General features: G+C 48.2%; 10 protein-coding genes across 10 annotated transcripts, besides 2 other annotated features; 5 read left to right on the plus strand and 5 right to left on the minus strand.

Moving 5' to 3' along the window:
* Positions 1–111: 111 nt before the first annotated feature.
* On the plus strand, positions 112–243 carry FPSE_08964 (uncharacterized protein; the record flags this gene model as incomplete). The annotated part of the gene is made up of 2 exons (XM_061988454.1): positions 112–166; positions 218–243. The coding sequence occupies 2 exons, from the start codon at positions 112–114 to the stop codon at positions 241–243; spliced, it is 81 nt and encodes a 26-aa protein (XP_061844433.1).
* A 442-nt stretch (positions 244–685) lies between these two features.
* Positions 686–2,365, plus strand: FPSE_08965 (uncharacterized protein; the record flags this gene model as incomplete). Its single annotated transcript, XM_009262082.1, has 1 exon — positions 686–2,365. The coding sequence occupies one exon, from the start codon at positions 686–688 to the stop codon at positions 2,363–2,365; it is 1,680 nt and encodes a 559-aa protein (XP_009260357.1).
* Positions 2,366–3,341: 976 nt separating this feature from the next.
* Positions 3,342–5,286, plus strand: FPSE_08966 (uncharacterized protein; the record flags this gene model as incomplete). Its single annotated transcript, XM_009262083.1, has 2 exons — positions 3,342–4,718; positions 4,771–5,286. The coding sequence occupies 2 exons, from the start codon at positions 3,342–3,344 to the stop codon at positions 5,284–5,286; spliced, it is 1,893 nt and encodes a 630-aa protein (XP_009260358.1).
* A 548-nt stretch (positions 5,287–5,834) lies between these two features.
* On the plus strand, positions 5,835–6,894 carry FPSE_08967 (uncharacterized protein; the record flags this gene model as incomplete). Its single annotated transcript, XM_009262084.1, has 2 exons — positions 5,835–6,481; positions 6,534–6,894. 2 exons carry the CDS (start codon positions 5,835–5,837, stop codon positions 6,892–6,894), a joined length of 1,008 nt encoding a protein of 335 aa, XP_009260359.1.
* Positions 6,895–7,165: 271 nt separating this feature from the next.
* FPSE_08968 (uncharacterized protein) lies at positions 7,166–7,572 on the minus strand (the record flags this gene model as incomplete). The annotated part of the gene is made up of 3 exons (XM_009262085.1): positions 7,166–7,240; positions 7,298–7,320; positions 7,509–7,572. 3 exons carry the CDS (start codon positions 7,570–7,572, stop codon positions 7,166–7,168), a joined length of 162 nt encoding a protein of 53 aa, XP_009260360.1.
* Positions 7,573–8,952: 1,380 nt separating this feature from the next.
* On the plus strand, positions 8,953–9,672 carry FPSE_08969 (uncharacterized protein; the record flags this gene model as incomplete). Its single annotated transcript, XM_009262086.1, has 1 exon — positions 8,953–9,672. One exon carries the CDS (start codon positions 8,953–8,955, stop codon positions 9,670–9,672), a length of 720 nt encoding a protein of 239 aa, XP_009260361.1.
* A 55-nt stretch (positions 9,673–9,727) lies between these two features.
* FPSE_08970 (uncharacterized protein) lies at positions 9,728–11,194 on the minus strand (the record flags this gene model as incomplete). The annotated part of the gene is made up of 2 exons (XM_009262087.1): positions 9,728–11,072; positions 11,127–11,194. 2 exons carry the CDS (start codon positions 11,192–11,194, stop codon positions 9,728–9,730), a joined length of 1,413 nt encoding a protein of 470 aa, XP_009260362.1.
* A 775-nt stretch (positions 11,195–11,969) lies between these two features.
* Positions 11,970–12,728, minus strand: FPSE_08971 (uncharacterized protein; the record flags this gene model as incomplete). The annotated part of the gene is made up of 4 exons (XM_009262088.1): positions 11,970–12,137; positions 12,190–12,373; positions 12,461–12,512; positions 12,599–12,728. The coding sequence occupies 4 exons, from the start codon at positions 12,726–12,728 to the stop codon at positions 11,970–11,972; spliced, it is 534 nt and encodes a 177-aa protein (XP_009260363.1).
* A 2,012-nt stretch (positions 12,729–14,740) lies between these two features.
* Positions 14,741–14,764: a microsatellite.
* A 1,326-nt stretch (positions 14,765–16,090) lies between these two features.
* FPSE_08972 (uncharacterized protein) lies at positions 16,091–17,488 on the minus strand (the record flags this gene model as incomplete). Its single annotated transcript, XM_009262089.1, has 1 exon — positions 16,091–17,488. One exon carries the CDS (start codon positions 17,486–17,488, stop codon positions 16,091–16,093), a length of 1,398 nt encoding a protein of 465 aa, XP_009260364.1.
* A 1,237-nt stretch (positions 17,489–18,725) lies between these two features.
* On the minus strand, positions 18,726–19,485 carry FPSE_08973 (uncharacterized protein; the record flags this gene model as incomplete). The annotated part of the gene is made up of 5 exons (XM_009262090.1): positions 18,726–18,862; positions 18,925–18,977; positions 19,202–19,307; positions 19,358–19,377; positions 19,421–19,485. The coding sequence occupies 5 exons, from the start codon at positions 19,483–19,485 to the stop codon at positions 18,726–18,728; spliced, it is 381 nt and encodes a 126-aa protein (XP_009260365.1).
* Positions 19,259–19,301: a repeat region.
* Positions 19,486–20,954: the final 1,469 nt, after the last annotated feature.

Below are 20,954 nucleotides of genomic sequence, written 5' to 3' on the forward strand. Positions count from 1 at the left end.
CTGCATGATCCAGATCAAAGGACATTTCTTTCCCTCATCCTCATCTCAAACATCAACTACTATAACACCCTTTTTAAACAACTTCCTACCAACCACCAAACAATCTTCACAATGGCTGGCGACTGTGGCTGCTCTGGTGCCTCTTCTTGCAACTGCGGCTCTAGCTGTAAGTCAACAGACATGATCATCACATGATTCGATACTAATTATATCTTAGGCTCTTGCTCTGGCTGCGGCAAATAAACAACTTGATCTTTGATCATTCGAATACCGCTTGTTCTAGGCCCAAGCTTGGGTCAAGATACATCCTTTGACGATGAATCACGGACGGAGTTATGAAGGGCAGAGTTGAGATCCTGATGTGATTGGGATATGCGCTTGGATAGTTAGCTACAGATTAAGCTTAAATACTACCCTTGTGCTGAGCATTCTCTTGAGCTTGTTGTATCCATTCTAATGCAGTTCCATATTGGAGCGAACCTTGATCAAGTCTGGCCACTCTTGTTGCCTAAACATTATAATAAAGTTGCTGCAGTGAGTAAGAGAGAATTCAAAATTTGGCAAGGAAATATGAGTCAACTATAGAGTTTTTCTCTATTATAAAAACCTCCTGCACCCCCCAAAATCTCCAGTCTCACTTAATCCACCCACCATCAACCCTTCTCACTTCACCCACATCATCAAGATGGAAGGGATACCATCACCACCGGCTGGACTATCATCTCTACCCCCTGAGCTGGGCGATTATATCGCCAGCTTCTTAACCAACCGCGACATCAAATCACTGCGCCCCACATCTTCTTCTGTATGCAGAATCGTCGCCTTGCGACTAGAACGGGTTTTTATTGGGGCAAACCCCCGCAACATCCAAGTCGCTTATCAAGTCGCAAACCACGAAACCTTCCGCACGCGCGTGCAAGAGATAATTTGGGACGGGACCTATCTTGACTGGGAAGGCTCAACAATATGCGAAAGCTCAACAGTACCTTCCTCGCAGTTGGATTGGTATATTCAGTCGTGCAGAAACAGTATTGCAGTACTGGGTAGGACCGAGAGATGGCCGGGTGATGTTGCCAGAATGCGCCAGCTTGCAGCAGCCATGGGACCAGTGGAATCTATCGAAATCTATAAAGAGTTGTTGCGAGGACAAAGCTCGGTGCTCGAGTCCGGGGCAGATATCAAAGCATTTGAATATGCACTCAACAGATTCACTTCGTTGCGACGAGTGACAATCTCGAACAAGACCCACGGGAGACTGTTCATGCCCGTATACCAGACACCTATGATCCGATCGTTTCCCTATGGTTTCGTACATGCTTTACCACGTCCTTTCCTCGCGCCCTGCTTTCAAAACAACAAGGAGCGCAAGACGTGGGTAACGCGCGGTGTGCGTAACACCCTGAGGGCGCTTGCAAAACATGGGAAACACAATGTATCGGAATTCATCATTGACGAGGAGATGGTATTTGGCATCGGGCTCAATGACGAGACTACACTTGCCGACCTCTATTCACTCGTTCAAAGGCCCGGTTTCCGTAGACTACATCTACATAACAGGCATCCGATCCAGGCTTACAAACTCCTGGAGAAAGCAAGAACTCTACATAGTCTTCGCTTCCGATTAGTAGATTATGATCCGAGTCACAAATGGGATGCCTGGGCCGCGCAAGCGTCAGACAGAGTGCCGGTTCAAATGAACACATATCTTGAATTTCCTATGCCACTCTCCCAAAGCCTGCAGAAACTCGCAATCACAGGATATGGCGTGGATGCAGATAGCCTAGCCACGGCCTTGGCTCCTTTAGCTTCCCTTCGCTCCCTGGAGTTGCGTTCTGTTTCCTTCTACCACTGGATACATGGTAGGTCTGGTATGCGCGTCATGCGTTCGAGAAACGCCAGGGACTTTCTCTATGCTCTGAGAGACAAGACTGACTGGCGCAGTCGACCTTTGCGGCCCAAGGTGACAATTATATTTTCACAAGATGTATCCTGTTTCGCAGGCAAGCTTTTGAAGATTGATTCGGAGGTCAACAAGTTTCTATACGAAGATGGAGAAAATCCGTTTTTGCCTGTGCAACAATCCCATGAATATCCTCCTTCGCACAACATTGTCAGGATGTGCAGTGGTAAAGGAGTCTGGATAGACGAACTTGATCCAGAGTGTCAGCGACCAAACTACGACGACGACAAAACACTGGAACAACGTCTACTGGAACGACGTCCACTGGAACGACGTCTGCACCGTGAGCAAAACCTCTCGATATACGAACTCAGACGACCCGATTCCTGGAGGGATGGACCTTGGGGACCTCGAACATGCCCTACATTGGAAGAACAGGGTATAAATCCTGACTGCGGAGGATAACTCGAATAGATGGAGACCTATGAGAATATCATGAGATAAAATAGACAAATCATGAATGAAGGCTTGAAACAATAAGGCGAGTTCCTTGACTTGACATAATGATACAGATACCAGGATGATCAATGGAAAAGATCCCGTGACTTTGTGAAACAGCGATTTACCCTGCTGATTTGCACACCGAGAACCTGATTCATGTGCACTGTTCGAACCGAAGAGTTTAGCATGTGACAAAGACAATGACCCAAGGTTCAAGTCAGAAAATGGAATGGATGGACTGCGCCAACCGAGAAAGCTCACGTGTGACTTTTCTATTGTTAATTCCTTTCTTTCATTGCCATACTCTTTTTACTTGACTATTATTCCATCGTGGGTTTTTCTGTCTCTGTCTCTTTCTTTTACTGTTTCGTTTTGTTAGGGAATGACTTGCATCTGCAGAGCTGAGTGACCTAAAGTCGCGGGGCAGAAACGCTGGAAAGCAACCACTACAATCCGGGGTAAACCTGCAGAGCTGAATGACGCTGCCATTAAATCGTGGCTTGCAAAGTCGCTGAAGAAACCTGGAATACTCTTGTCAAATGGCAGCTTTTGTAAGTCATTTACTTGTCACTTTATTCCATTCTATCCTTTCACGTTATTTATTTATTTATTTCCACCCTTCTCTTGCTCGCGTGTCTTTATTCTCCCCTTCTACAGCTACAAGGGCGGACAGGCAGGCAGCCGCTAAAAGTGGCGCCCCATGACATAACTTACCCCATCTTCCTCCACTCCATGACCTTGTCTGGTCTTACCTTTTTGCGACTCTAGACTTGACCCTCTGACGTCGCGACGCGGCAGTTCAGCAGAAGGGCAAATTGCCCTGCAACACATATCGATACCCTCTCAAACTGACTCCATCAACAATACACCGCTTGTTTGTTAGTTAACCTCAGCTCTCTTCCAGGATACCCCGTGGCTGTCGCATCTTGCACCGTCACCCATGTCTTCCCGCGACGATGCGTCTCACGGCGCATCACCTCCCTCATACGAGCCTCAATCTTCGAACACTGGCGCACCCCCGACTTTTGCCAGCTTCTCCCCCGTAACACTCTCTGCGAATACTCCCTCCAGATCCTCACGACGATCGACCATCCTCGTCCACCAAAAGAGCCCCCTGCTCCTCGCTACTCCTCCTCAAATCACCCGCGCCCTCGCCTACAGCCATCCTTTCCTCCTTCCCTTGAATACACTCGCCGGACTCCTCACATGGAGCACTGGAGATCCCTGGCAGAGCTTTCTACTATTGTCCTTCTTCTGGGCGGTTGTTCTGTATGGCGATGTAGTAATAACGTGGGCCGGCCCTGTCCTGGTCGGAGTGGCCCTCATTGCCGGCATGTACGGACGGAGATACAGTCCCCTCAGTAGTAGTGGGTGGACTGAATCCCGGAGCCAGAACGCTGGTACAAAGGGAGCAAACCAAAATGCTGGCGAAAGTAGCCAGCAGAACGGCAAGGCAAACGCCGGCGAGAAACAGTCGAAACATGTTAGAGGAAATTCCGAGGTCACCAACACGAAACATCAAAAGACACTAGACGAGATCGTCGAAACTCTCAAACAGCTTACAGGAAGATGTAATGTTCTCATGGAGCCTTTGCTCGACATGACGGATTTTCTAAGCACCCAAACAACCGCCATCAGTGCTACTACGCGACCAGCGCTGACAGTCATCTTTATGCGACTGCTTATCATCACGCCTATTTGGATTGCGCTTACTGTTCCGCCGTGGAGAGTCGTCACCACCAGACGTGTAATACTAGTGGCTGGAACCATCATCCTGACTTGGCATGCAAGGGTTCTCCGAGTATCACGGGCCATTCTCTGGAGAAGCTCCACAGTTCGGAGACTCGCTGCCGGTATTACCGGTCTCCATTTTGACACTCCCGAACAGCCCTTCCGAAAGGACTTGGCCAAGGCCTCTAAGAAGGGCGCCGATCGTGTCGCTCAGCAAGGCGATTCGGAACTTACCAAGGCCCTCGGGAAAGCGACAAGTTTCCAAACAAACCGCAGGAACGTTACAGGGAAGACCGCAGGTGTTAAGTTCACTTTTATCATATACGAGAACCAGAGACGATGGATCGGTTTGGGATGGACTAATAATCTATTTGCATATGAACGAGCGGCATGGACAGATGATCACAACAACTCGGTGCCTACCAAGGATGACTTTGAACTACCCGATGTATTAGACGGAAGCCATATGGAATGGAGATGGGTGCCTGGGAGTCGCTGGCGTGTTGACGGCGTGTCTGATGAGAGTGGCCCGATAGACTACGATGGGAATGAGGGGAAGAATGGGTGGATCTTTTATGATAACAAGGTAAGCAAACCTGCTGAGTAGCTATGGTCTTCTGTTACTAACGTATTTGTAGTGGCAGCATGGTCAAAGAGGTGCAGATGGCTGGGGTCGATGGACAAGGAGAAGAAAGTGGTACCGCGATGCTGAACTTGTCGAGGTTGATCAGAAGGAAGACTCCAAGGATGGCGAGAAAGACGTCAAGGAATCTCCAGCAGTAGCGAAACTACGATCTCAACCATACGCCAGTAACGAAGCAATGGTATCGACACGAAGCGCTGAAGCACAAGCAGAGGACACCAGTAACGATGACGCAAGCTCCAAAGCAGCAGACGATTCCTTGTCAGTACACTCGACATCCTCAAAATCTTTCCTTCGGTCGCCTTTTCTGCGAAAACGAGCTACTGACCGACCTGGAGCGGATAATAAGGAACGTACCAGACGAGACAGTAGAACCAGTAGGACGAGCAGCCTGTACAACGACGATGACGCCGATGCCTTAGGTGCGGAGTTGGCTTTGGAGATTCAGAAACAAGGTAGGCCTGGGGGACAATGGGGAATTGGCGACGAGGCACGAATGAGTCTTGAGTAACGGGGTACCTTGTACAGCGATGCTGCATATCGAGATTATCGGCGTTTGATGGATATGGCATTGGGATCAAAGACGGACACTGGGCAGTTTGTGGGATGGCGCATGGTTGATCGAACATTCTCTGTAGGAATAAGGAACGAGGCTTATGATACCAACTACTTTAGTCAATCTAACCTAAACAAAGAAATGTCCCTTGCAGCCACTTCGATCGATGTTGATGTTTCCCTCGGCAGTTTGATCCGGTGTCGATACTTGATCTGGAACAAAGAACAATTTTGGTGACACTCGATCAGCGTTGCAAGGATACACAAAAGTTAAAAAGGATGTCACACTTGTGGTCTGGTCAATTGGGTGCCATAGTCCTTGGGTCGTGATGGTCCTTTTGAGGTTGTGCTGGTGTCAGTGGTTGCCAGTGCCTAACACTGCCAATTTCTCAATTCCATTCACTTCACGTCCACCTGTAATTTTTATCATTTTATTTCTACCACATTCTTAGCAATCATTCTTCCTCCTTCACACTCCCTTTGATACGTATCGCGGTCTACAACATGGAGCTTCCACCTCGAGACGCCTCTCGAACTCTTGGAAAAAAGAGAAGCGCTCGCGCAAGCGCACTCACTCTATCTCTCTCCCCCGAACGTGCGCAGCATCAAAATCATCCGCAACGAAGCATAACATCTCCCGCCAAGCCCTCCTCCGCAACGCGTTCAACGCATTCGAGCCTTTTCTCTCCCGACCTTTTACCACGCAGCGCATCAGCAGTTCCTCACCACCAACAACACCACCGCAACATCTCCGTATCTCGTCCATCGCCCAGTTCCATCGACTATGGCTCCATGCACTCCGAAGCGCGAGCTGAATCCGCTCTGACTGTTCGTCCTCCCACCACCCTCGAACGAGGAGGATCGCCGCCCCTGACACCGTTCCCCCCGTGGGTCAGCGAAGAGGAAGACGAGGGCGAGGAGGAGTGTGAGAATCGTACCTGGGGGGAGAATTCTACGACAAAGAGACACAGTTACGATGGTGGTCATGTGCCGGTGACGATTCTGCGCGTCGAGGGGAAGTGGGTGGTTAGTTCTGTCATACATGGCCTCGTGCTCGCGTTACAGTTTGCTGTGACACTGGGTGTTTTTAGCGCTTTGATGTGGATTACTGTTTGGAAGGAGAATGAGCCTGGTAACGACTTTGACAATTGGTAAGTTTACTTCTGTTCCCAACTCCATCGCCCCCTTTTTGACAATTTGTAGGCTGTGGAAATTTGCGGACCCGAGTCTCGTTGTCGTTCTCCTCCTCTGTGCAACAAGCCTCATCATCCACGAAATCAAGCTCTTGTCATCCGTGGCGCTTCTCTACCTCGAATCACTCATCCTCGTTGCCACTACTGTTGCAAGCTTCGTCCTCTGGACGCGGTGCTTTCAGGAGGAGAGCCGCAGCGTCAAGGGTGTGCTGATGGGTAGTAATGTGTTGATGTGGGGACTTGCGTTCTTTGGATTCGTCAGAGCTGTTATCGTCTGGAAGGTTGAGGCGAGTGAAGTCGACGCGGATCAGGAGAGGGCGGTTATGTATGGGACATTTGTTCCGTGGGATGAAAGACGGGAGTCTTTGTAGGAGGGAAGATCCCGCATCTCTGGACAGATGTAATCATGGACGTCTGGGTTCTATACGGCGAGGAATCTGGCTCATGATACAAAAGGGATTGGTAGATCAATCAAATACCCAGTTTTGGAGACCCCCTACAGTTCTATGCATCTTGAGGCGGCTATCCAAAGAAACACTATTGAGCATCCAAGTCTCAACTGACCAGACACTCTGCCATAAACGCCCGCACGACAGACCACTGTCTCTTTATTTCTCTGGCACATACACGGAACATCCATTTCTAAATGTTGACATGATCTTCCAGAAACACGGCAGCAGTGACATATCGCATACACACTCTTAATGCCAGCGGTTGCTGAAACCATCAACAGCACAACAACACTCTAAATCTACCTTTTGTACAAGTGCTTACAACAGACTCGGCGTTGTAACTGGCTAGTGGGTAGTAGAAAAGTTGGCCTCCTAAGTTTTAGGGCATTGAACTAAGTAGTCTAAGAAGTATAGTCTAAGTGGCATAAGCTGCCCTACTGATTTTGTCTCTTATGCTTCTAGCAGTCAATTATTCTGATACCCTAAGGATTGGGTCTGAACTTTCAGCTTATGAGAAACCATATGCAACTTACCATGAGACTGAACCTTTTGGCCCCCATATTGATATAAAGGGTCAGAGACGTTGCATGTCGACATGGGGTTCAAATAAGGCTCGCGCTAATCTCGGAGTCTTTTAAAGGCTGGCCAATGGTCAGGAAAGAGAATAAAATTGGCCCCCAAGTTCTTTTAGAAGTTGTTGAAGAACAAGATTGGGTATCATTGTGAGAAGGTAAAGGGCTCACGAATGTCTTGATAATAGTAACGAATGAATTTTTTTCCATTTCGAAACAAATCCCCAGAGGAAAGGAAACTTGAAAGGCTACCACCGTAGAGTATTGGCAGAAATCAATCCGGCCCCCAACATTTTCCAATAACACAGGATAACTGTGCACATGTGACGGATAAGAATTCCAAATTAATTATGAAACTAGTGTGGTGACATTCTTACGTTTCCTGTCATGTTGGTGGGAAACACGCTGAAGTAGCTGTTTAGCCTTCCTATCATACGGAAGACTATTACCTGGGTACACTATAACTGTCTGAGCACTCTGAAGAATGTTCAGAAGCAGAAGATGACCACGAGTCGGACGACGAAAGCGAAGGTGATGATATAGTCTCTTTTGATAACATGTCCCGTCGAATAACGAGTTAGCTAGATAATCAGACTAATTATAACGAAGGTGGAAATAGTTACGGTGAGCAAGATTATGGCTGTGGCGGATATTTGTAACAGGGTATGATTCTTACTGCTAGGGAGAGGAGAATAACTATGCTGGTCCAGACTACGACGTCGACAATGGATACTATTTCGATGAAGAAAATGGGGTAAAATAGGAGTGTTACGACGAGGAAGCATAAGAGAGGAAATTTAAAGGCCATTGATGGGATCCGGATTGGACTTCTAAGCTGTTTACTTTGTACCCTCAACTATCGAGGCCAACGTTCTATCATACGCTAGGAGTCTTTCTATGCCGAGTATGGCATTTTCCAATGGTTCCTACAGATGCACCAGCTATCTCATAGAAAGGTTCCAACTGCTGGTACAGCACCACCCCTTATGTACATGATGACTCACACCGAACAAAGACCTCCGCAAAGAGGTTGAAGCTATCCCAAGATGGCCATTCACACCGAAAGCATAGGATCGCAGTCTGGGAGACAAGAAATGTACAGCGCAAAAGCAGGCCATAGACACGATAAATTGACCAAATTAATTCGTCCCTTAATTGAGTAAAGTAGAGATTCCTGCTTCTCCATAGCCTATCGATCCATACCGGGGTAGGCCAACACACCCCCACGGGGCGAAGAAGAAGTGGAATCCTGGTCCACTATCATGCACTCAGCAGTTTAGAACTAATGCCTCAATCGCCATGAAACCAACTTCTCATGTTTACTCACCGAAAAATATAAATACATCCTTCAATCTCAACTCGTCTCATTTTCATTATCACCATCTACCCATAACCTCATTCCAAAATGGCCACCACGGAAGATATCCGCATCGAACCCATCACCAATCCAGCTGATTTTGAAGGCTGTTTCAGAGCCCAAGCCAACGCCTTTGGCCAGCAAGTCAACGATGCAGTCTGGATCGCCTTCAACCCAGGCTGGGACACACCCGAAGGCGAAAAAGCTTGCGTTCAGCGTCTAGTTGACCGGTTTAACTCTGTTACTCAAAACCGCGACGGGAAACCCAACATTGTCTATATCAAAGCCACCGTAAACGGCACCATCGCTGGAATGGCAATCTGGCATCAGTTCTCTGTTGTGGAAGGCTGGGGCGATGAACCTGGTGATATCACAAAAGGTTCCTTTTTGGAGGATTTGTATCCTGGGAATAAAACTGAGCAAAGGTTTCTTGCGCAGGCGGATAAATCGCTGTTTGGGCGTCGGGGCGAGATCATCAGGGAGAAAGCTACCGCTTCGCCCCCAGCGGTCTTTGTTATGGATGTTTGCGCCGTGGATCCCAAATTTCAGAGAAGAGGTCTTGCGACGAAGTTGGTCCAGTGGGGACTTGATGAGGCTGTGAAGAGAGGAAATCTTGAGTGCGTCACTGAGGGATCTAGTATGGGACGTTTGGTGTACTTGCAGCAAGGGTTCAAACCAGATGGTGAAGAGACGGTTTATGAGATGGATGAGGAATTCAAGGATAGGGAGATGCCTTCGAACCTTGTTCTAAGGACTGGTGGACAATAGACCTGGATTACCATTTGCGATTCGTTAAACTATCAGCACCAATTTTATATCTTCGTTACAGCAAGTGTGACTTCACCTTGAGCCCCTCAGGCATCTTCCAGAAGTTCTTGACTCCTCCCCAACTCTCCTCATTATATCCCTCTTGGACCTTCTGACACGTCCTCAATCCCCATTGCGTCACACCAACCATCAAACAACTCTCAAACATGAATGCGCAACTTCCTGCCCCAACCTTGACAGGCTTGAGTTCTGCGTTGCGCGCACCCTCGTAGCTCTCTGCATCAGGACCGTGGCCGCTCATGACATTATGCAGACTCGCACCGCCAGGCACGAAACCTCCGGCACCACCCTTCTTCGCATCGTAGCCGCCCTGGATCAAGCCCATGAACTCACTCATCGTGTTGCGGTGGTACCATGGGGGACGGAATGTATCTTCACCGACGAGCCAGCGCGGGGGAAAGATAACAAAATCTGCAACTGCTGTGCCAGGGGTGTTTGTCGGTGCAGATAGAACGGTAAAGATGGATGGGTCGGGGTGGTCGAAGGAGATGCTGCCGATGGTGTTGAAGCGGCCGAGATCGTACTTGTAAGGGTAGTAGTTTCCATGCCATGCTACAACATCAAAGGGTGTGTGGGCCTGCACCGTCTTGAAGAGGTTGTTGTTAAACTTGACAGACACGGTGTACTTGCTTGATCCCTCCATGGCTGTAGCTCCAAAGTCCTCGCTGAAGCATGCAACAGGGGATTGGAAGTCTCGGGAGTTGGCTAGACCGTTAGAACCAATGGGGCCAAGCTCGGGGAGGTTGAAGTGGCCTTGGTATAGTTCCAGAGCGTAGCCACGGGCTGGGCCGGAGGGAAGATGGACCTGATACTTTACGCCTCGGGGGATGACGGCGATCTCCATGGGTCTGACGAGCAACCATCCGAATTCCGTGCGGATATCAAGAGCGCCTTCTTGCGCAACGATGAGAAGATCACCATCGGCAGAATAAAAAGCTGACTTCTCATCCATACTCTTCCCGGCTGCATAAATATACATACCCAACCCCTCCTTCAGTGTGGGATCTCCGGCCCCAGCAACAAGTCTCAGGCCAGTGACAAAGTCCTGATCCTTGGCTTCATTATGATCAAAGGGGTCCCATCGGAGCTGGTTAGGGATATAGTGCAACTTTGCATCCTTGGCGCCGTCGAGGGTCTTGTTATCCTCGCTGGCAGCTTGTGTATCAGCCTTGTATGGAGGATGAGAGCAAGAGGGAAGGACACGGTAGAGCCATGTTTGCTTGTTTTCGTGTCGCGGAGCTGTAAAAGCTGTTCCGGAGAGCTTTTCAGCGTAGAGGCCGAATGGTGGCTTCTGAGGGGAGTTATGGCCGATGGGCAAAGCACCCTCAACAGCTTCAGATCTGGAATTTGTCAGTCGGGGTTCATGGAAGAGAGGTTTGGCATGTGATACTCACTCTAAATCGCAGTTGAAGCCATTCTGATAACGGTATTTCTCCTTGAGATCAAAGGTTGTGATGGGCATGATAACAGTCTAGTTTGAGTACTCAACTAAACAAGTTTGTTTGATGAATGAGAGTGGGAATAAGGATGATTATAACTGTGTTCTGACGGCTTAAGAAAGTCCCCTTGTTTCAACGACGTATGACGACGCTCAGTATAGCCGTGTAAGCCGCTGCATCGCAATTGCAATTCCGATTCCGCATCTATATGGTGTCACGGCCCGACGTTAGCCGGAAATCATGGCGCGTTGATTCCGCTGATGTTGAGAGGTGAGAATGTTACCCCGTAACGACAAAAGGTTCCGTGACAGGCCATTTTGTCGCATATGATCGGAAGTCAGAGATTGATAACAAATCAACTTCTTGTCAAATGTCCAAATTGAGTTTATGTTACTAATCCTAGTTCACTGATTCAGGTACAAGTTCACCAAGCTAACATCATCATCGCGGGGTAAGTGAGGTCGTGGTGGGTCTGGGATCAACAGCTGGGGTCGGAATCAAAGGAAGCAAAGCAGATAAACACATGAGCACATCATATATAATCAGACATATTGTTTGGAGATGTATATTATGTAAAGGAGCCATGACATCATGGAACCTTGAAACGCCGACCGAATCGACCAGCGATGACAACTATCAGTAGAGGAGTACAGGCGATGCTTCCAGCAATCGCGCAAAATATGACCGGACCGAGAATATCTAGACGCAATATCCCGAGCGCCGACTCGCAACGAAACCAGCGAAACGAACAAGAATTATAGGAAGTATTGGAAGATATATCATGGTTGCCGAGAGAGATTATTCCTCGTTCTTCTTGTTCTTCTTCTTCTTGCCGCCGCCACCCGAAGGGCCGTCCAATGTTGTGGATGTGGGCTGAGCCTGGGTGTGAACAATAAGTCGGGTCCATGACTCTTCCTTGTCCCACTCGAAACCAGCGAGGTAGGGCTTGTCGAGCTCATCATCGGCCTGGGGATGTCAGTATGTGCCAATGTCGCGTGACAAGTGTTGCAAAACATACCCGCTTCTTGTACGGCTTGTGGATGGCATCAAGGGCATCCTTGATTGTTACACCCTTGAGATTTCGTGCCTGCACCTCCATTCCTAATGGGAAGTGAAGGGTAATTCTCTTGACAGGCGGTTTCGTGAGGTGAAGCTTGAGGATAGCAGCATCCTCTACTGTGCTAGAGCTCTTGTTGATTTTCCTGTTGGACGGGTCAGTGGCCGCCTCGATAGATGGTAATCTCGTAGTCGAAATGCGGGGTCGACGACATCAAGGGTCAATTGCTTACCATCCAGTCTTTTGAGTCTCGGGGGCGAGCTCAAGTTCAATTCCCTCGGCCTCTACAGTAACAGGTCAGTAAACAAGTCTTGTGAGGCTATCATGCCATATTTTCCGATATCGGAAGGAGCTATGAGAGACAACTTACCGAGGTCATTGACGTTGTAGACACCAGGTGCTGCTGCTGAACTTTGTCGCCGCGTCTTCTTCTCCTCCTTGGGGGGTGAGCTTGAGAGACCTTGGACAGCTGAGTCGACCTTGGAAAGTGGTTCCGTCATGATGGTTGGGGGTTTTGGTGGTTGATCGAGTAGATCTAGTTGTTGCTGTAGCTGATTCTGCTGCAAGAGAAGTGAGTGTTAGTGATATTGGTAGGAATGATGGGTGTTGTATAAAGGAAGGACCACGAACCTTCTTGGGTGAAAGCAGAAGATTGTAAGTGAAGTTGGTTTGTATTGTAGGTGATGATGTGTGATGAGAGGGAAGGAGGAGAGAAGGCAAGATGGAGGGGAGGTGGTTGTTACTTATTGCAATCGCACCTGCCGCTCGGTGTCGTCCATCCCCGACGGAGAGTACCTGAGGCAGGTACAGGTACAATTGAGCATCAATGCTTCACTTTGTCTTCTCTTCACCTTGGATTGCTTGCAATGAGCTGTCGTCAGACTGGGCGGGGTAACTAGTAACTGCTCATGCCTACTGCTACACCCGGAAAGGAAGGGACGAACACGACCTAGGGGGGTACAGCTAAGAGATGGTCTGCCGTGCCTGGGTCCTGCGCCTCGCTCCGGTTTCTGCTTTTGATCAATGTTGCAAAGGATCACGCATTAGGTAGGATCACTATAATACAGTACACAGTCTGTCTAACAAAACGGTAGACTGATGGTGGATTGTTGCACCACTTGTTGCTGTTTGGAGTCGTCGCTATAATCGCGTGACTTTGGCCTGACGAAAGGCGTGACGCCCCTGGCTCCAAGCTCAGCAGACCACACCTGGAGACGCAACGGGTCTAGCGCTGGCGCAATCAGAATGCAGGCAAGTGGGAACCCGCTCTACGTACCGGTCTCGTACCCGCTTGCTATCAATATGAGGCTAGATCATGAGGATAGAATCTGGGGAAAGCTTGTCGATATGACCCACTCGCGATTCGTTTATGGGCCCCCGGCAATCGACTGAGGTGATTCAATGGGGGACAATTGGCAGTCGCCGTAGGCCGTGAGATAACATCAGATCAGGCATTGGCTCGAGTCAAGATACTACAATAAACAACAGAGACACGATATATCCCAGGTAAAGAGGGGCTTCCTTCAGTGTGGTCGATCACCACAGACGAAACCAAGATTGGCACATTGATCCAGCCATGACCGATGACGAGGGATCGCCTGTTTCCATCCTCCCCCTCCTCTTGTGCTCCGTCCGTGTCCCCCGGAGGCTTCGGCTCGCGGATACGTGCCTTTGGCGCTCGTTGGCGTAACTCACCTGACAATTGATAGGAGATACATGCGAGGGTTGCAACTAAAGAGGTAGACACAGACTGCAATCAATCATAAAGTCCCTTTCCCCCTCCTTTGTGAACGCCCGCGTGAAACCTTGTGGTAGGGAACTGAGGGGAAGTGGTAGGTCGATTGGCTGGTCATGATTCAGGTCTGCGCCCAGCCGAGTTTGATTGATGGTTCAATTGGATGTTTTCAGGAGGGTAGGAATGGATTTCCCCTCTCGATGCCGATGGTCATGGTCTAGAGCTAGAGCCAGAGCTACACACAGTACAGTAAGGCTACATACTGTAATGTGTTTATCCTTTTAGGCTTACATCGTACCAGCGTCATGCTTCATGGCCAAGATGGCGTGTGAATGCCTGACTCTCTCCCAAGATGGACCATGACGCTGTTCGGAAACATGGAGGGTCACTCCCACATAAAGAGGGCATTGCATCTCGAGTACCCCCTCCCGTTCTTGGTTTGGTATACACAACCATAGATTTGGTGAAGCCTCGTTACTGACCAGATGGTCTTCTATCTTTTTTCTTTGTTTTATTCTCTAATATTCTTGTGCTATCACTCAAGATAGCTTCACTTCTGTTTTTATTGTTCATGTCTTATACGAACCATCGTCAACATCCGATAGTGGGGTTGGCAACAGGCGACATCGAGTGGATCCCCCGGCCGTTGATCCCTGGTTTCTCGGGCTTCCTTCCTGCTTCCCCTACGGATACAGCTACAGGCCTACGACAGGGCGTTTTCGCTAGAGTACGCACGCACTGCAGAGTCGGCTCATTCGAATGAGCATGCCACTTTTCCATCATCATCATCATCATCAACATACAGGCGAACGCCGGAACAATAGAATTAGACGACGATTGATCACGATAACATCCCTTTGACTCACCTTTCGCCATGGCCTTGTCTTTTCTCTTTATTTCCTTTCTCCAATCCAACCGCAATTCACTAATGATACGCTCGACGCACCAAAATGACTTCATTCCCAGCAACAGACCCCACGTGATACGCATCCCATGACACTGCGATAAGCAATTAAGCTCAGTTCAGTTCGACGCCAACTCCATACGCCACCTTGTCTCTGCAACAACGTCCAGGAATTGCATCCAGCAAAGAACAACATCCAACAGTAAACACGGAACCAGGATTGATTCAAAAACACAGTAGGTGTCGGGTTTTGGGATGTAAAGACTGACATATCGTCTAGTTGTGCCAACCCAACCAAAACCCTCCTCCTCTGCTCGCTTCCACTGTGACGTCGATTCAATCAATCAATCAAATCGCCTTTATACGAAAACCATCCCAATTAGCATAGTTCGATTTTTTTTTAGTTTGTTTAGTCGCAGCCAGACTTCGTCTCGTCTCGTCCCGTACAGCAGCGAAACTGTTACACAACGCGCGTCGCTCGTAAAGCCTGTCTTTTTTTTCTTTCGCCATCGTCGTTCCGACCGTTCGTTACAAGAAGTGAAGCCTAAGCAAGATCCTTTCCACATGCGAACTTTAAACACCATTTCCGATGCCCACGTGATGGATGGATGAATAAGCACGCCAATTTCGTATACGATCATAGTGCCAATGAATGGCCCAAGACGTGGAGGACACTACCCTGGAGCCAGAGGGTAGGATAAGGAAGATTTCAATGCGTAGGTAATTAATTCACGACAAAGGACAAGGTACGTAATCTTGGTTGTCATTTGATCAAAAAGAAGTATTTAACTAATTGATGGTTCTAGTTGGAGGATTCAAGGAAAGATACACCGAGAAGTTCTATCGGTTCGATAGTCTGAGGTCAAGATACCAGCAATTCAATCACGCCATTTCGCATCAAAGCTGTCTTGTAAAGGAACATACAACAACACACTAATCGACTACATCTTCATACGTCAATGAGACCCTTTCGCCAGAATCTAATTGTTGATATAAAACCCCGTCAAAACTACACCAACTGCTGGGAATGCACAATATCTATGACATCCAACCAGAGGAAGACGAGTCAATGAGGGTATATCAAGAAATAGAGGCATTTGCGGATTAATCTTCATACGCTGTTGTCATCATTCAATACTTCCTAATATAAACTGTTAAACGGGTATCATCTGACAATGCACTAAACGCTGTCTCATCTCGTAATGAACCTCTCCATCTCCCAACTATGACATCTGCAAATCCTGCCGAATGTGACGTATGGGAAATCCATTTGCGATTGCAACTCCTCCCAACTGTCTCAACCAAGGCGCACCGTCGCCTTCTGGTACAGGTCGATGCGACAGACTGCATTCAACAAAGACTGACTCCTCCATGTACTGCCAATCGGCTACCTGAACCGCAGACTCGGAAAGAGAACCTGGAAGTGGTGAGGCACTGAGGACAGAGCACGTCCATGCCATTTGTTGCAAGATCTCAATCATGGTATGTGTCCATGCTGACACGGTGAGTCGTATATAGCCTTCTTCGACCTCGACGTGTAGTAGACGTAGACCGGGACACAAGAAGGGGTTATCGGTTCCGTCCCAGATAGACATGCCGTTGAAGGAATCGCCATCGCGGCTAGACATTAACGCTCCCTGGACAGCTTCTTGGATGCATCCCAGGAGGAGTTCACCACACTTGGGCCACTGTCTGGTTGCATACTCGGATACGGTGGTGTACACGCAGTCGTTGGCGGTTCCAGTGATAGAAGCCAAAGAACATATCTTGAACAGTTGAGGGTCCCCAACATCCTGGAGTACACCGGGTAGCTGGCATTCAAACTTGAACTGCACAACATGGAAGCCATCCCTGGGTTGTCGGTACGGAGGTTTCATGAGGATATGCCAAAGAGCAGATTCCATCATGTGCATCTGCACATGGTGCGGCGAGATTAAAGTCTCTCGGATTTCGGAGATTAGGTGCTTCGCAGAAGTTCCTGTCGTGATGTAGGTATGAAGCGAGGCGGCAATCTCGTTAGGCGACCCCCTAGGCGACCGAGCGGGATACTCTCTATCATAATAACTGCAGAGCAGCTGAAGCGCAATAGGAAGATCGATACCCCGCGCCACCTCTGACCAAGTCGAAGGCCGTCTTGAAATACCCGGACCAATCTTGTCAAGAATGCATCGTGGTGCCTCGGGTCCATTGAGGATAAGTATAAGTTGACAGATAGGCCCATCGAAGAGCTTCTTGATCTGCTCCGAGTAATGCGGATTCGAGTCGCAGTAAAAAGCCCACAGCTCATCCCAGAGCATTGACGTAAAATCTGATAATAGCCGATCCAGAACTCTATCGATGTTGACTCGAAACTTTTCTTCGGGGAGATAATAGTGGGTGAGAAGTTGGTTGTCCAACCCGTCGGCAAGGGCAGATGCGAAAGCAGCAACGAGTGCGCCCGCAATTAACGGCGGGACCAAGACCTCGGAATTATTATGTGACTGGGCAGTCCTCGGTCGTCGACCGGGGACAGGTGGTTTTATGATGTTGAGAATGGACGTTGAAGAAGAAGAAGCAGCAGCATCTAGATCGTGTTGGTGTGTGGTGGATAACACAGGAGGAAGTGGTGGGGGCATTGTCATTTTTATGCGGCTCTTCTCCTCTGCCTCAATGACGGATATTTCCATTTCCATAATCAAAAAGAAGAATAAAAGAATGTCATGTTATGCTTTGTGGTTAGAGTGTCGGATGTAGAGAAGGGGCGGGTTCAAGTGTTGTTTTTGAATCGTGAGGAGATGCTTGCGACGCAGCATTGCGTGGCCTACGACTAATTAGATGAGTCGGCATCTTACGCCACCCAGAACGATAAAGAAGGATTTTTGTTTTTAATTTTAAAATTGGTTAGTTAGCTGCCTAGAGTAATAAGCTTAGTATTGAACTGAATATTATCCATAATTGCTTATTATTCTGTTATCAAATTGTTTTGTTTGGTGCTAGTGAGAGTGCTCGTGTAAGTGCCTCAAAATCTTCGTTGAAGGCCGCGTAATGTCCACGAGAATGGGCCAGTGTCTATCACCCCTCAACCCCTCTTTAAAAAGAAAGGAGTGAGTTAAAAATCGCGCTCTTTTTTATTTGTTAGAGTAAGACGAAGGAAAAAGGCGGAGTAATATATAAAGTTGAATGCGAGAGTAAACGAGTTGTGGTTTAAATAACGTTGCTTAATGAGGCTGTGTATGTTCCCTGGTACAGTGCGCATTCATTCGCGATTGCCGAATACCACTTAATTGATCAATAATTATCTTCCCCTGCCAAGATACTTTATATGCAGATACCCTTGAAATATTTTTTTCTCGAATCAAATCTGGTAAAATTCTTTATTTATTCATCACACTTGAAAGATTGATGTCATAACCAACCCAACCCATCTACCTATATCTCTGCCACTGAGTATGCCCGGCATTCCACCGACGACTCGTCTGCTGTCAAAACTTGACTGATATGAAAATATGCCGTGTTGGACATGCGTGGAATTCTATTGATCCATTCCACAAGCTCATTGGAGTCTGTCATCGAGACTCTGAACGCCATCGCTAGACATAGTGTATAACCTGTCGTTCTACTGCCGAGCATTAGACCTTGTCCAGGACGGACCGAGCTCATATCAAGGTATCGTGTTTATTTGAGCACACTTGAGGTAAGCTCAAGTTATACGCAGCTGGTCAATTTTGAGAATGGCGAGGAGACAAGATGCAGAACAGAGGCATGTGGTATGTCCCTCGCAGGGCCATAATTAAGCAGCTTCCATAGCATAGTCATGGCAAAAGGGTGGTGTACTCTCAAAAAAGGTCATAGTAACGAATGCTATTGGTATTCTATATACTAGTCTCGATAAGAATAGAGAAGGGTGCCCTGGCCTTGTTGTGTATGGAAATCATCGTCAGGCCACGAATCCCATGACGACCCTGACTCGGGAATCGCTTCAAGATCCTCAGTCATGTTCGAACTGACGAGGGGCCCTGTAGTTGTTAGTTTAGAATCTTGTGAATTTAATGATATGCTCGATCTTGTGCGAACGTACCACAAATAAGATAATTCTCGTGACTTGAGCTGACCCGGCGGGCGAGGATCTTCCTGGCCTGCGACCCAGCCAGGCCCAGCCAATGTTGCGAAGATCAACAGAAAGCACACCCGTCACAGAGAAGCCAACTCGTGGACAACAATCTCATCAATGTATGCAGGCATGTTGCTGATGGCTGTGTCTGGCTGATCTGAAGCTTGCAAACTCGAGGCCGCCTCGCTGGTAGGGAGCATGCAAGTCAGTTCTTGAATCCTCGTTGCTGGAATTGATGACCTACTCAACAATAACCCATCCTTGGTACTTGATATCCAAGAAGCGGAAGTGGCTGTCTCCATGAAAAGACATAGGAGGTGTAGAATAGGTGGGAGCTTCGGCGCTTGGTTCTATAAAAATGTTAGCAACATACTCATATCTATAACTGATTCTAGCTTACCTGCCCTAGCCCACGAAGATCTGGGATTTTGGCAGTCTCAACTCCTCGCATAAGGTTATGTACAGCAGTGCAGAACGCCGGAGAACCTTTCGTCCATTGTCGGAGGCAATGGATGTTGTATGTCGCATGTTGAGAATGCTCTTGCTAGAAATCTCCCAGCTCCCGTCCCCAGGCTGGAAGACATCGTCGTGGTCTCATTTCGCATCGCCAAGTCTGATGATTCTGTTCTCAATGTGCTCTTCGTCGTTATTGGGTTCGGGAGCAAAGACAAGGTGGTCAAGTATGAGGTGGTTCTCGAAAAACATTGTTGCTCTGTGGGCATGTGGTTTGTTTGACGAAGGATGAAAATAATGTTTCTCTCGACAATGGGTATTGGATTTAGAACGATCTTGGGGTTGCTTTCGATTCGCTTCAGTCTTGTTCCAGGCAAAAGGTATGATAGTACTACCTCGCCTGCCGCTGTCCTCGTAAAGATGCACTTGTCGCTGTCTCTTTTGAGACATAGCATTCTCTGACTCCCTGCCACGACATTCGTCAGACACCTGTTCATCATCCCCAACTTGGGGCTCATAGTAGCAAGTGTAAAGCTCCCTCTTTGCTAGAAACGTCACGGTTGTCAACAGGTCAGTTTTCCCACTACCGTATTGCAATTTATGACAAGACGAGAAGAGCCTGTTTGCCAAGTCTTCCAGTGAGAACCTGCATCCGACCGCTCTTCCGTTGCAGACTCTTTGTTCTACAGGTATCGGTGCTCAACGTCTGTATAATACTCGCAGTCAATACCGGTGGTCGACTTGGATCCCGAAAGAATAGCTGGGATCGGCCGTTGATGTTGCTGCACTGCTGTGCAGTCAGTCAGTAATCCCACGCATCTCGTCCGTAAGACTTGAAAACGCGCCCTGGGATTAAGGGCAAACAACTGGCCTAGAACTGCTTGCTGAACTAGGTCTGTAGGCATACAATCCGAGATATAAGAGTAATATGATGAACGATACTCGAACCTCATATCCAAGACGTAGACCCAGATCGTAACGATTCGATATGCGATGTGAGATGCGACAAGACGGCGAGACACTAAAATAGCGATTATTCGAGCTGGGACAGTTGTTAGGACCGAGGCCGGCTAGGTAAAGACTTAATGAGGATTCTTGTCGAGGAAGGAAGTTGGACAGAAGACTGGGAGCATATCCAATGGTTGGCATCCAAGTTGGACAGATAATTAGAGGGAACCTTCATACTCCATACCCTGTGAGATTTGAGAGAAAAGACAACGAAAAGTGCGGCGGATGTCGAAACTCTTGCCGAAGCTTGTCAGAGTTAACCGGAGAATCGACTGGACATGCGTTGCGTGGATACGATTGACCTTTGAGCATGTTCTAACGAGCAGTAATTCGAACACACGTAAACTCAAGTTGAATGATGTACAAGGTCCTTAGTTCAAGCCCGTAGCTATGATGAGGCAATTAAAAACGTTTCAGAAGTCTTTCCAGGCTCTCTCGAGATAATCGTGTAGATTGGTGTCAAGGACACCAGATTTGCGGGTGTCTCAAATCCCTTTGCGCTTGCAATGACTTGGCTGTAGTTGCGGTAACCTTCT

Source organism: Fusarium pseudograminearum, chromosome 2 (assembly GCF_000303195.2).
Source record: "Fusarium pseudograminearum CS3096 chromosome 2, whole genome shotgun sequence".
NCBI lineage: Eukaryota > Fungi > Ascomycota > Sordariomycetes > Hypocreales > Nectriaceae > Fusarium > Fusarium pseudograminearum.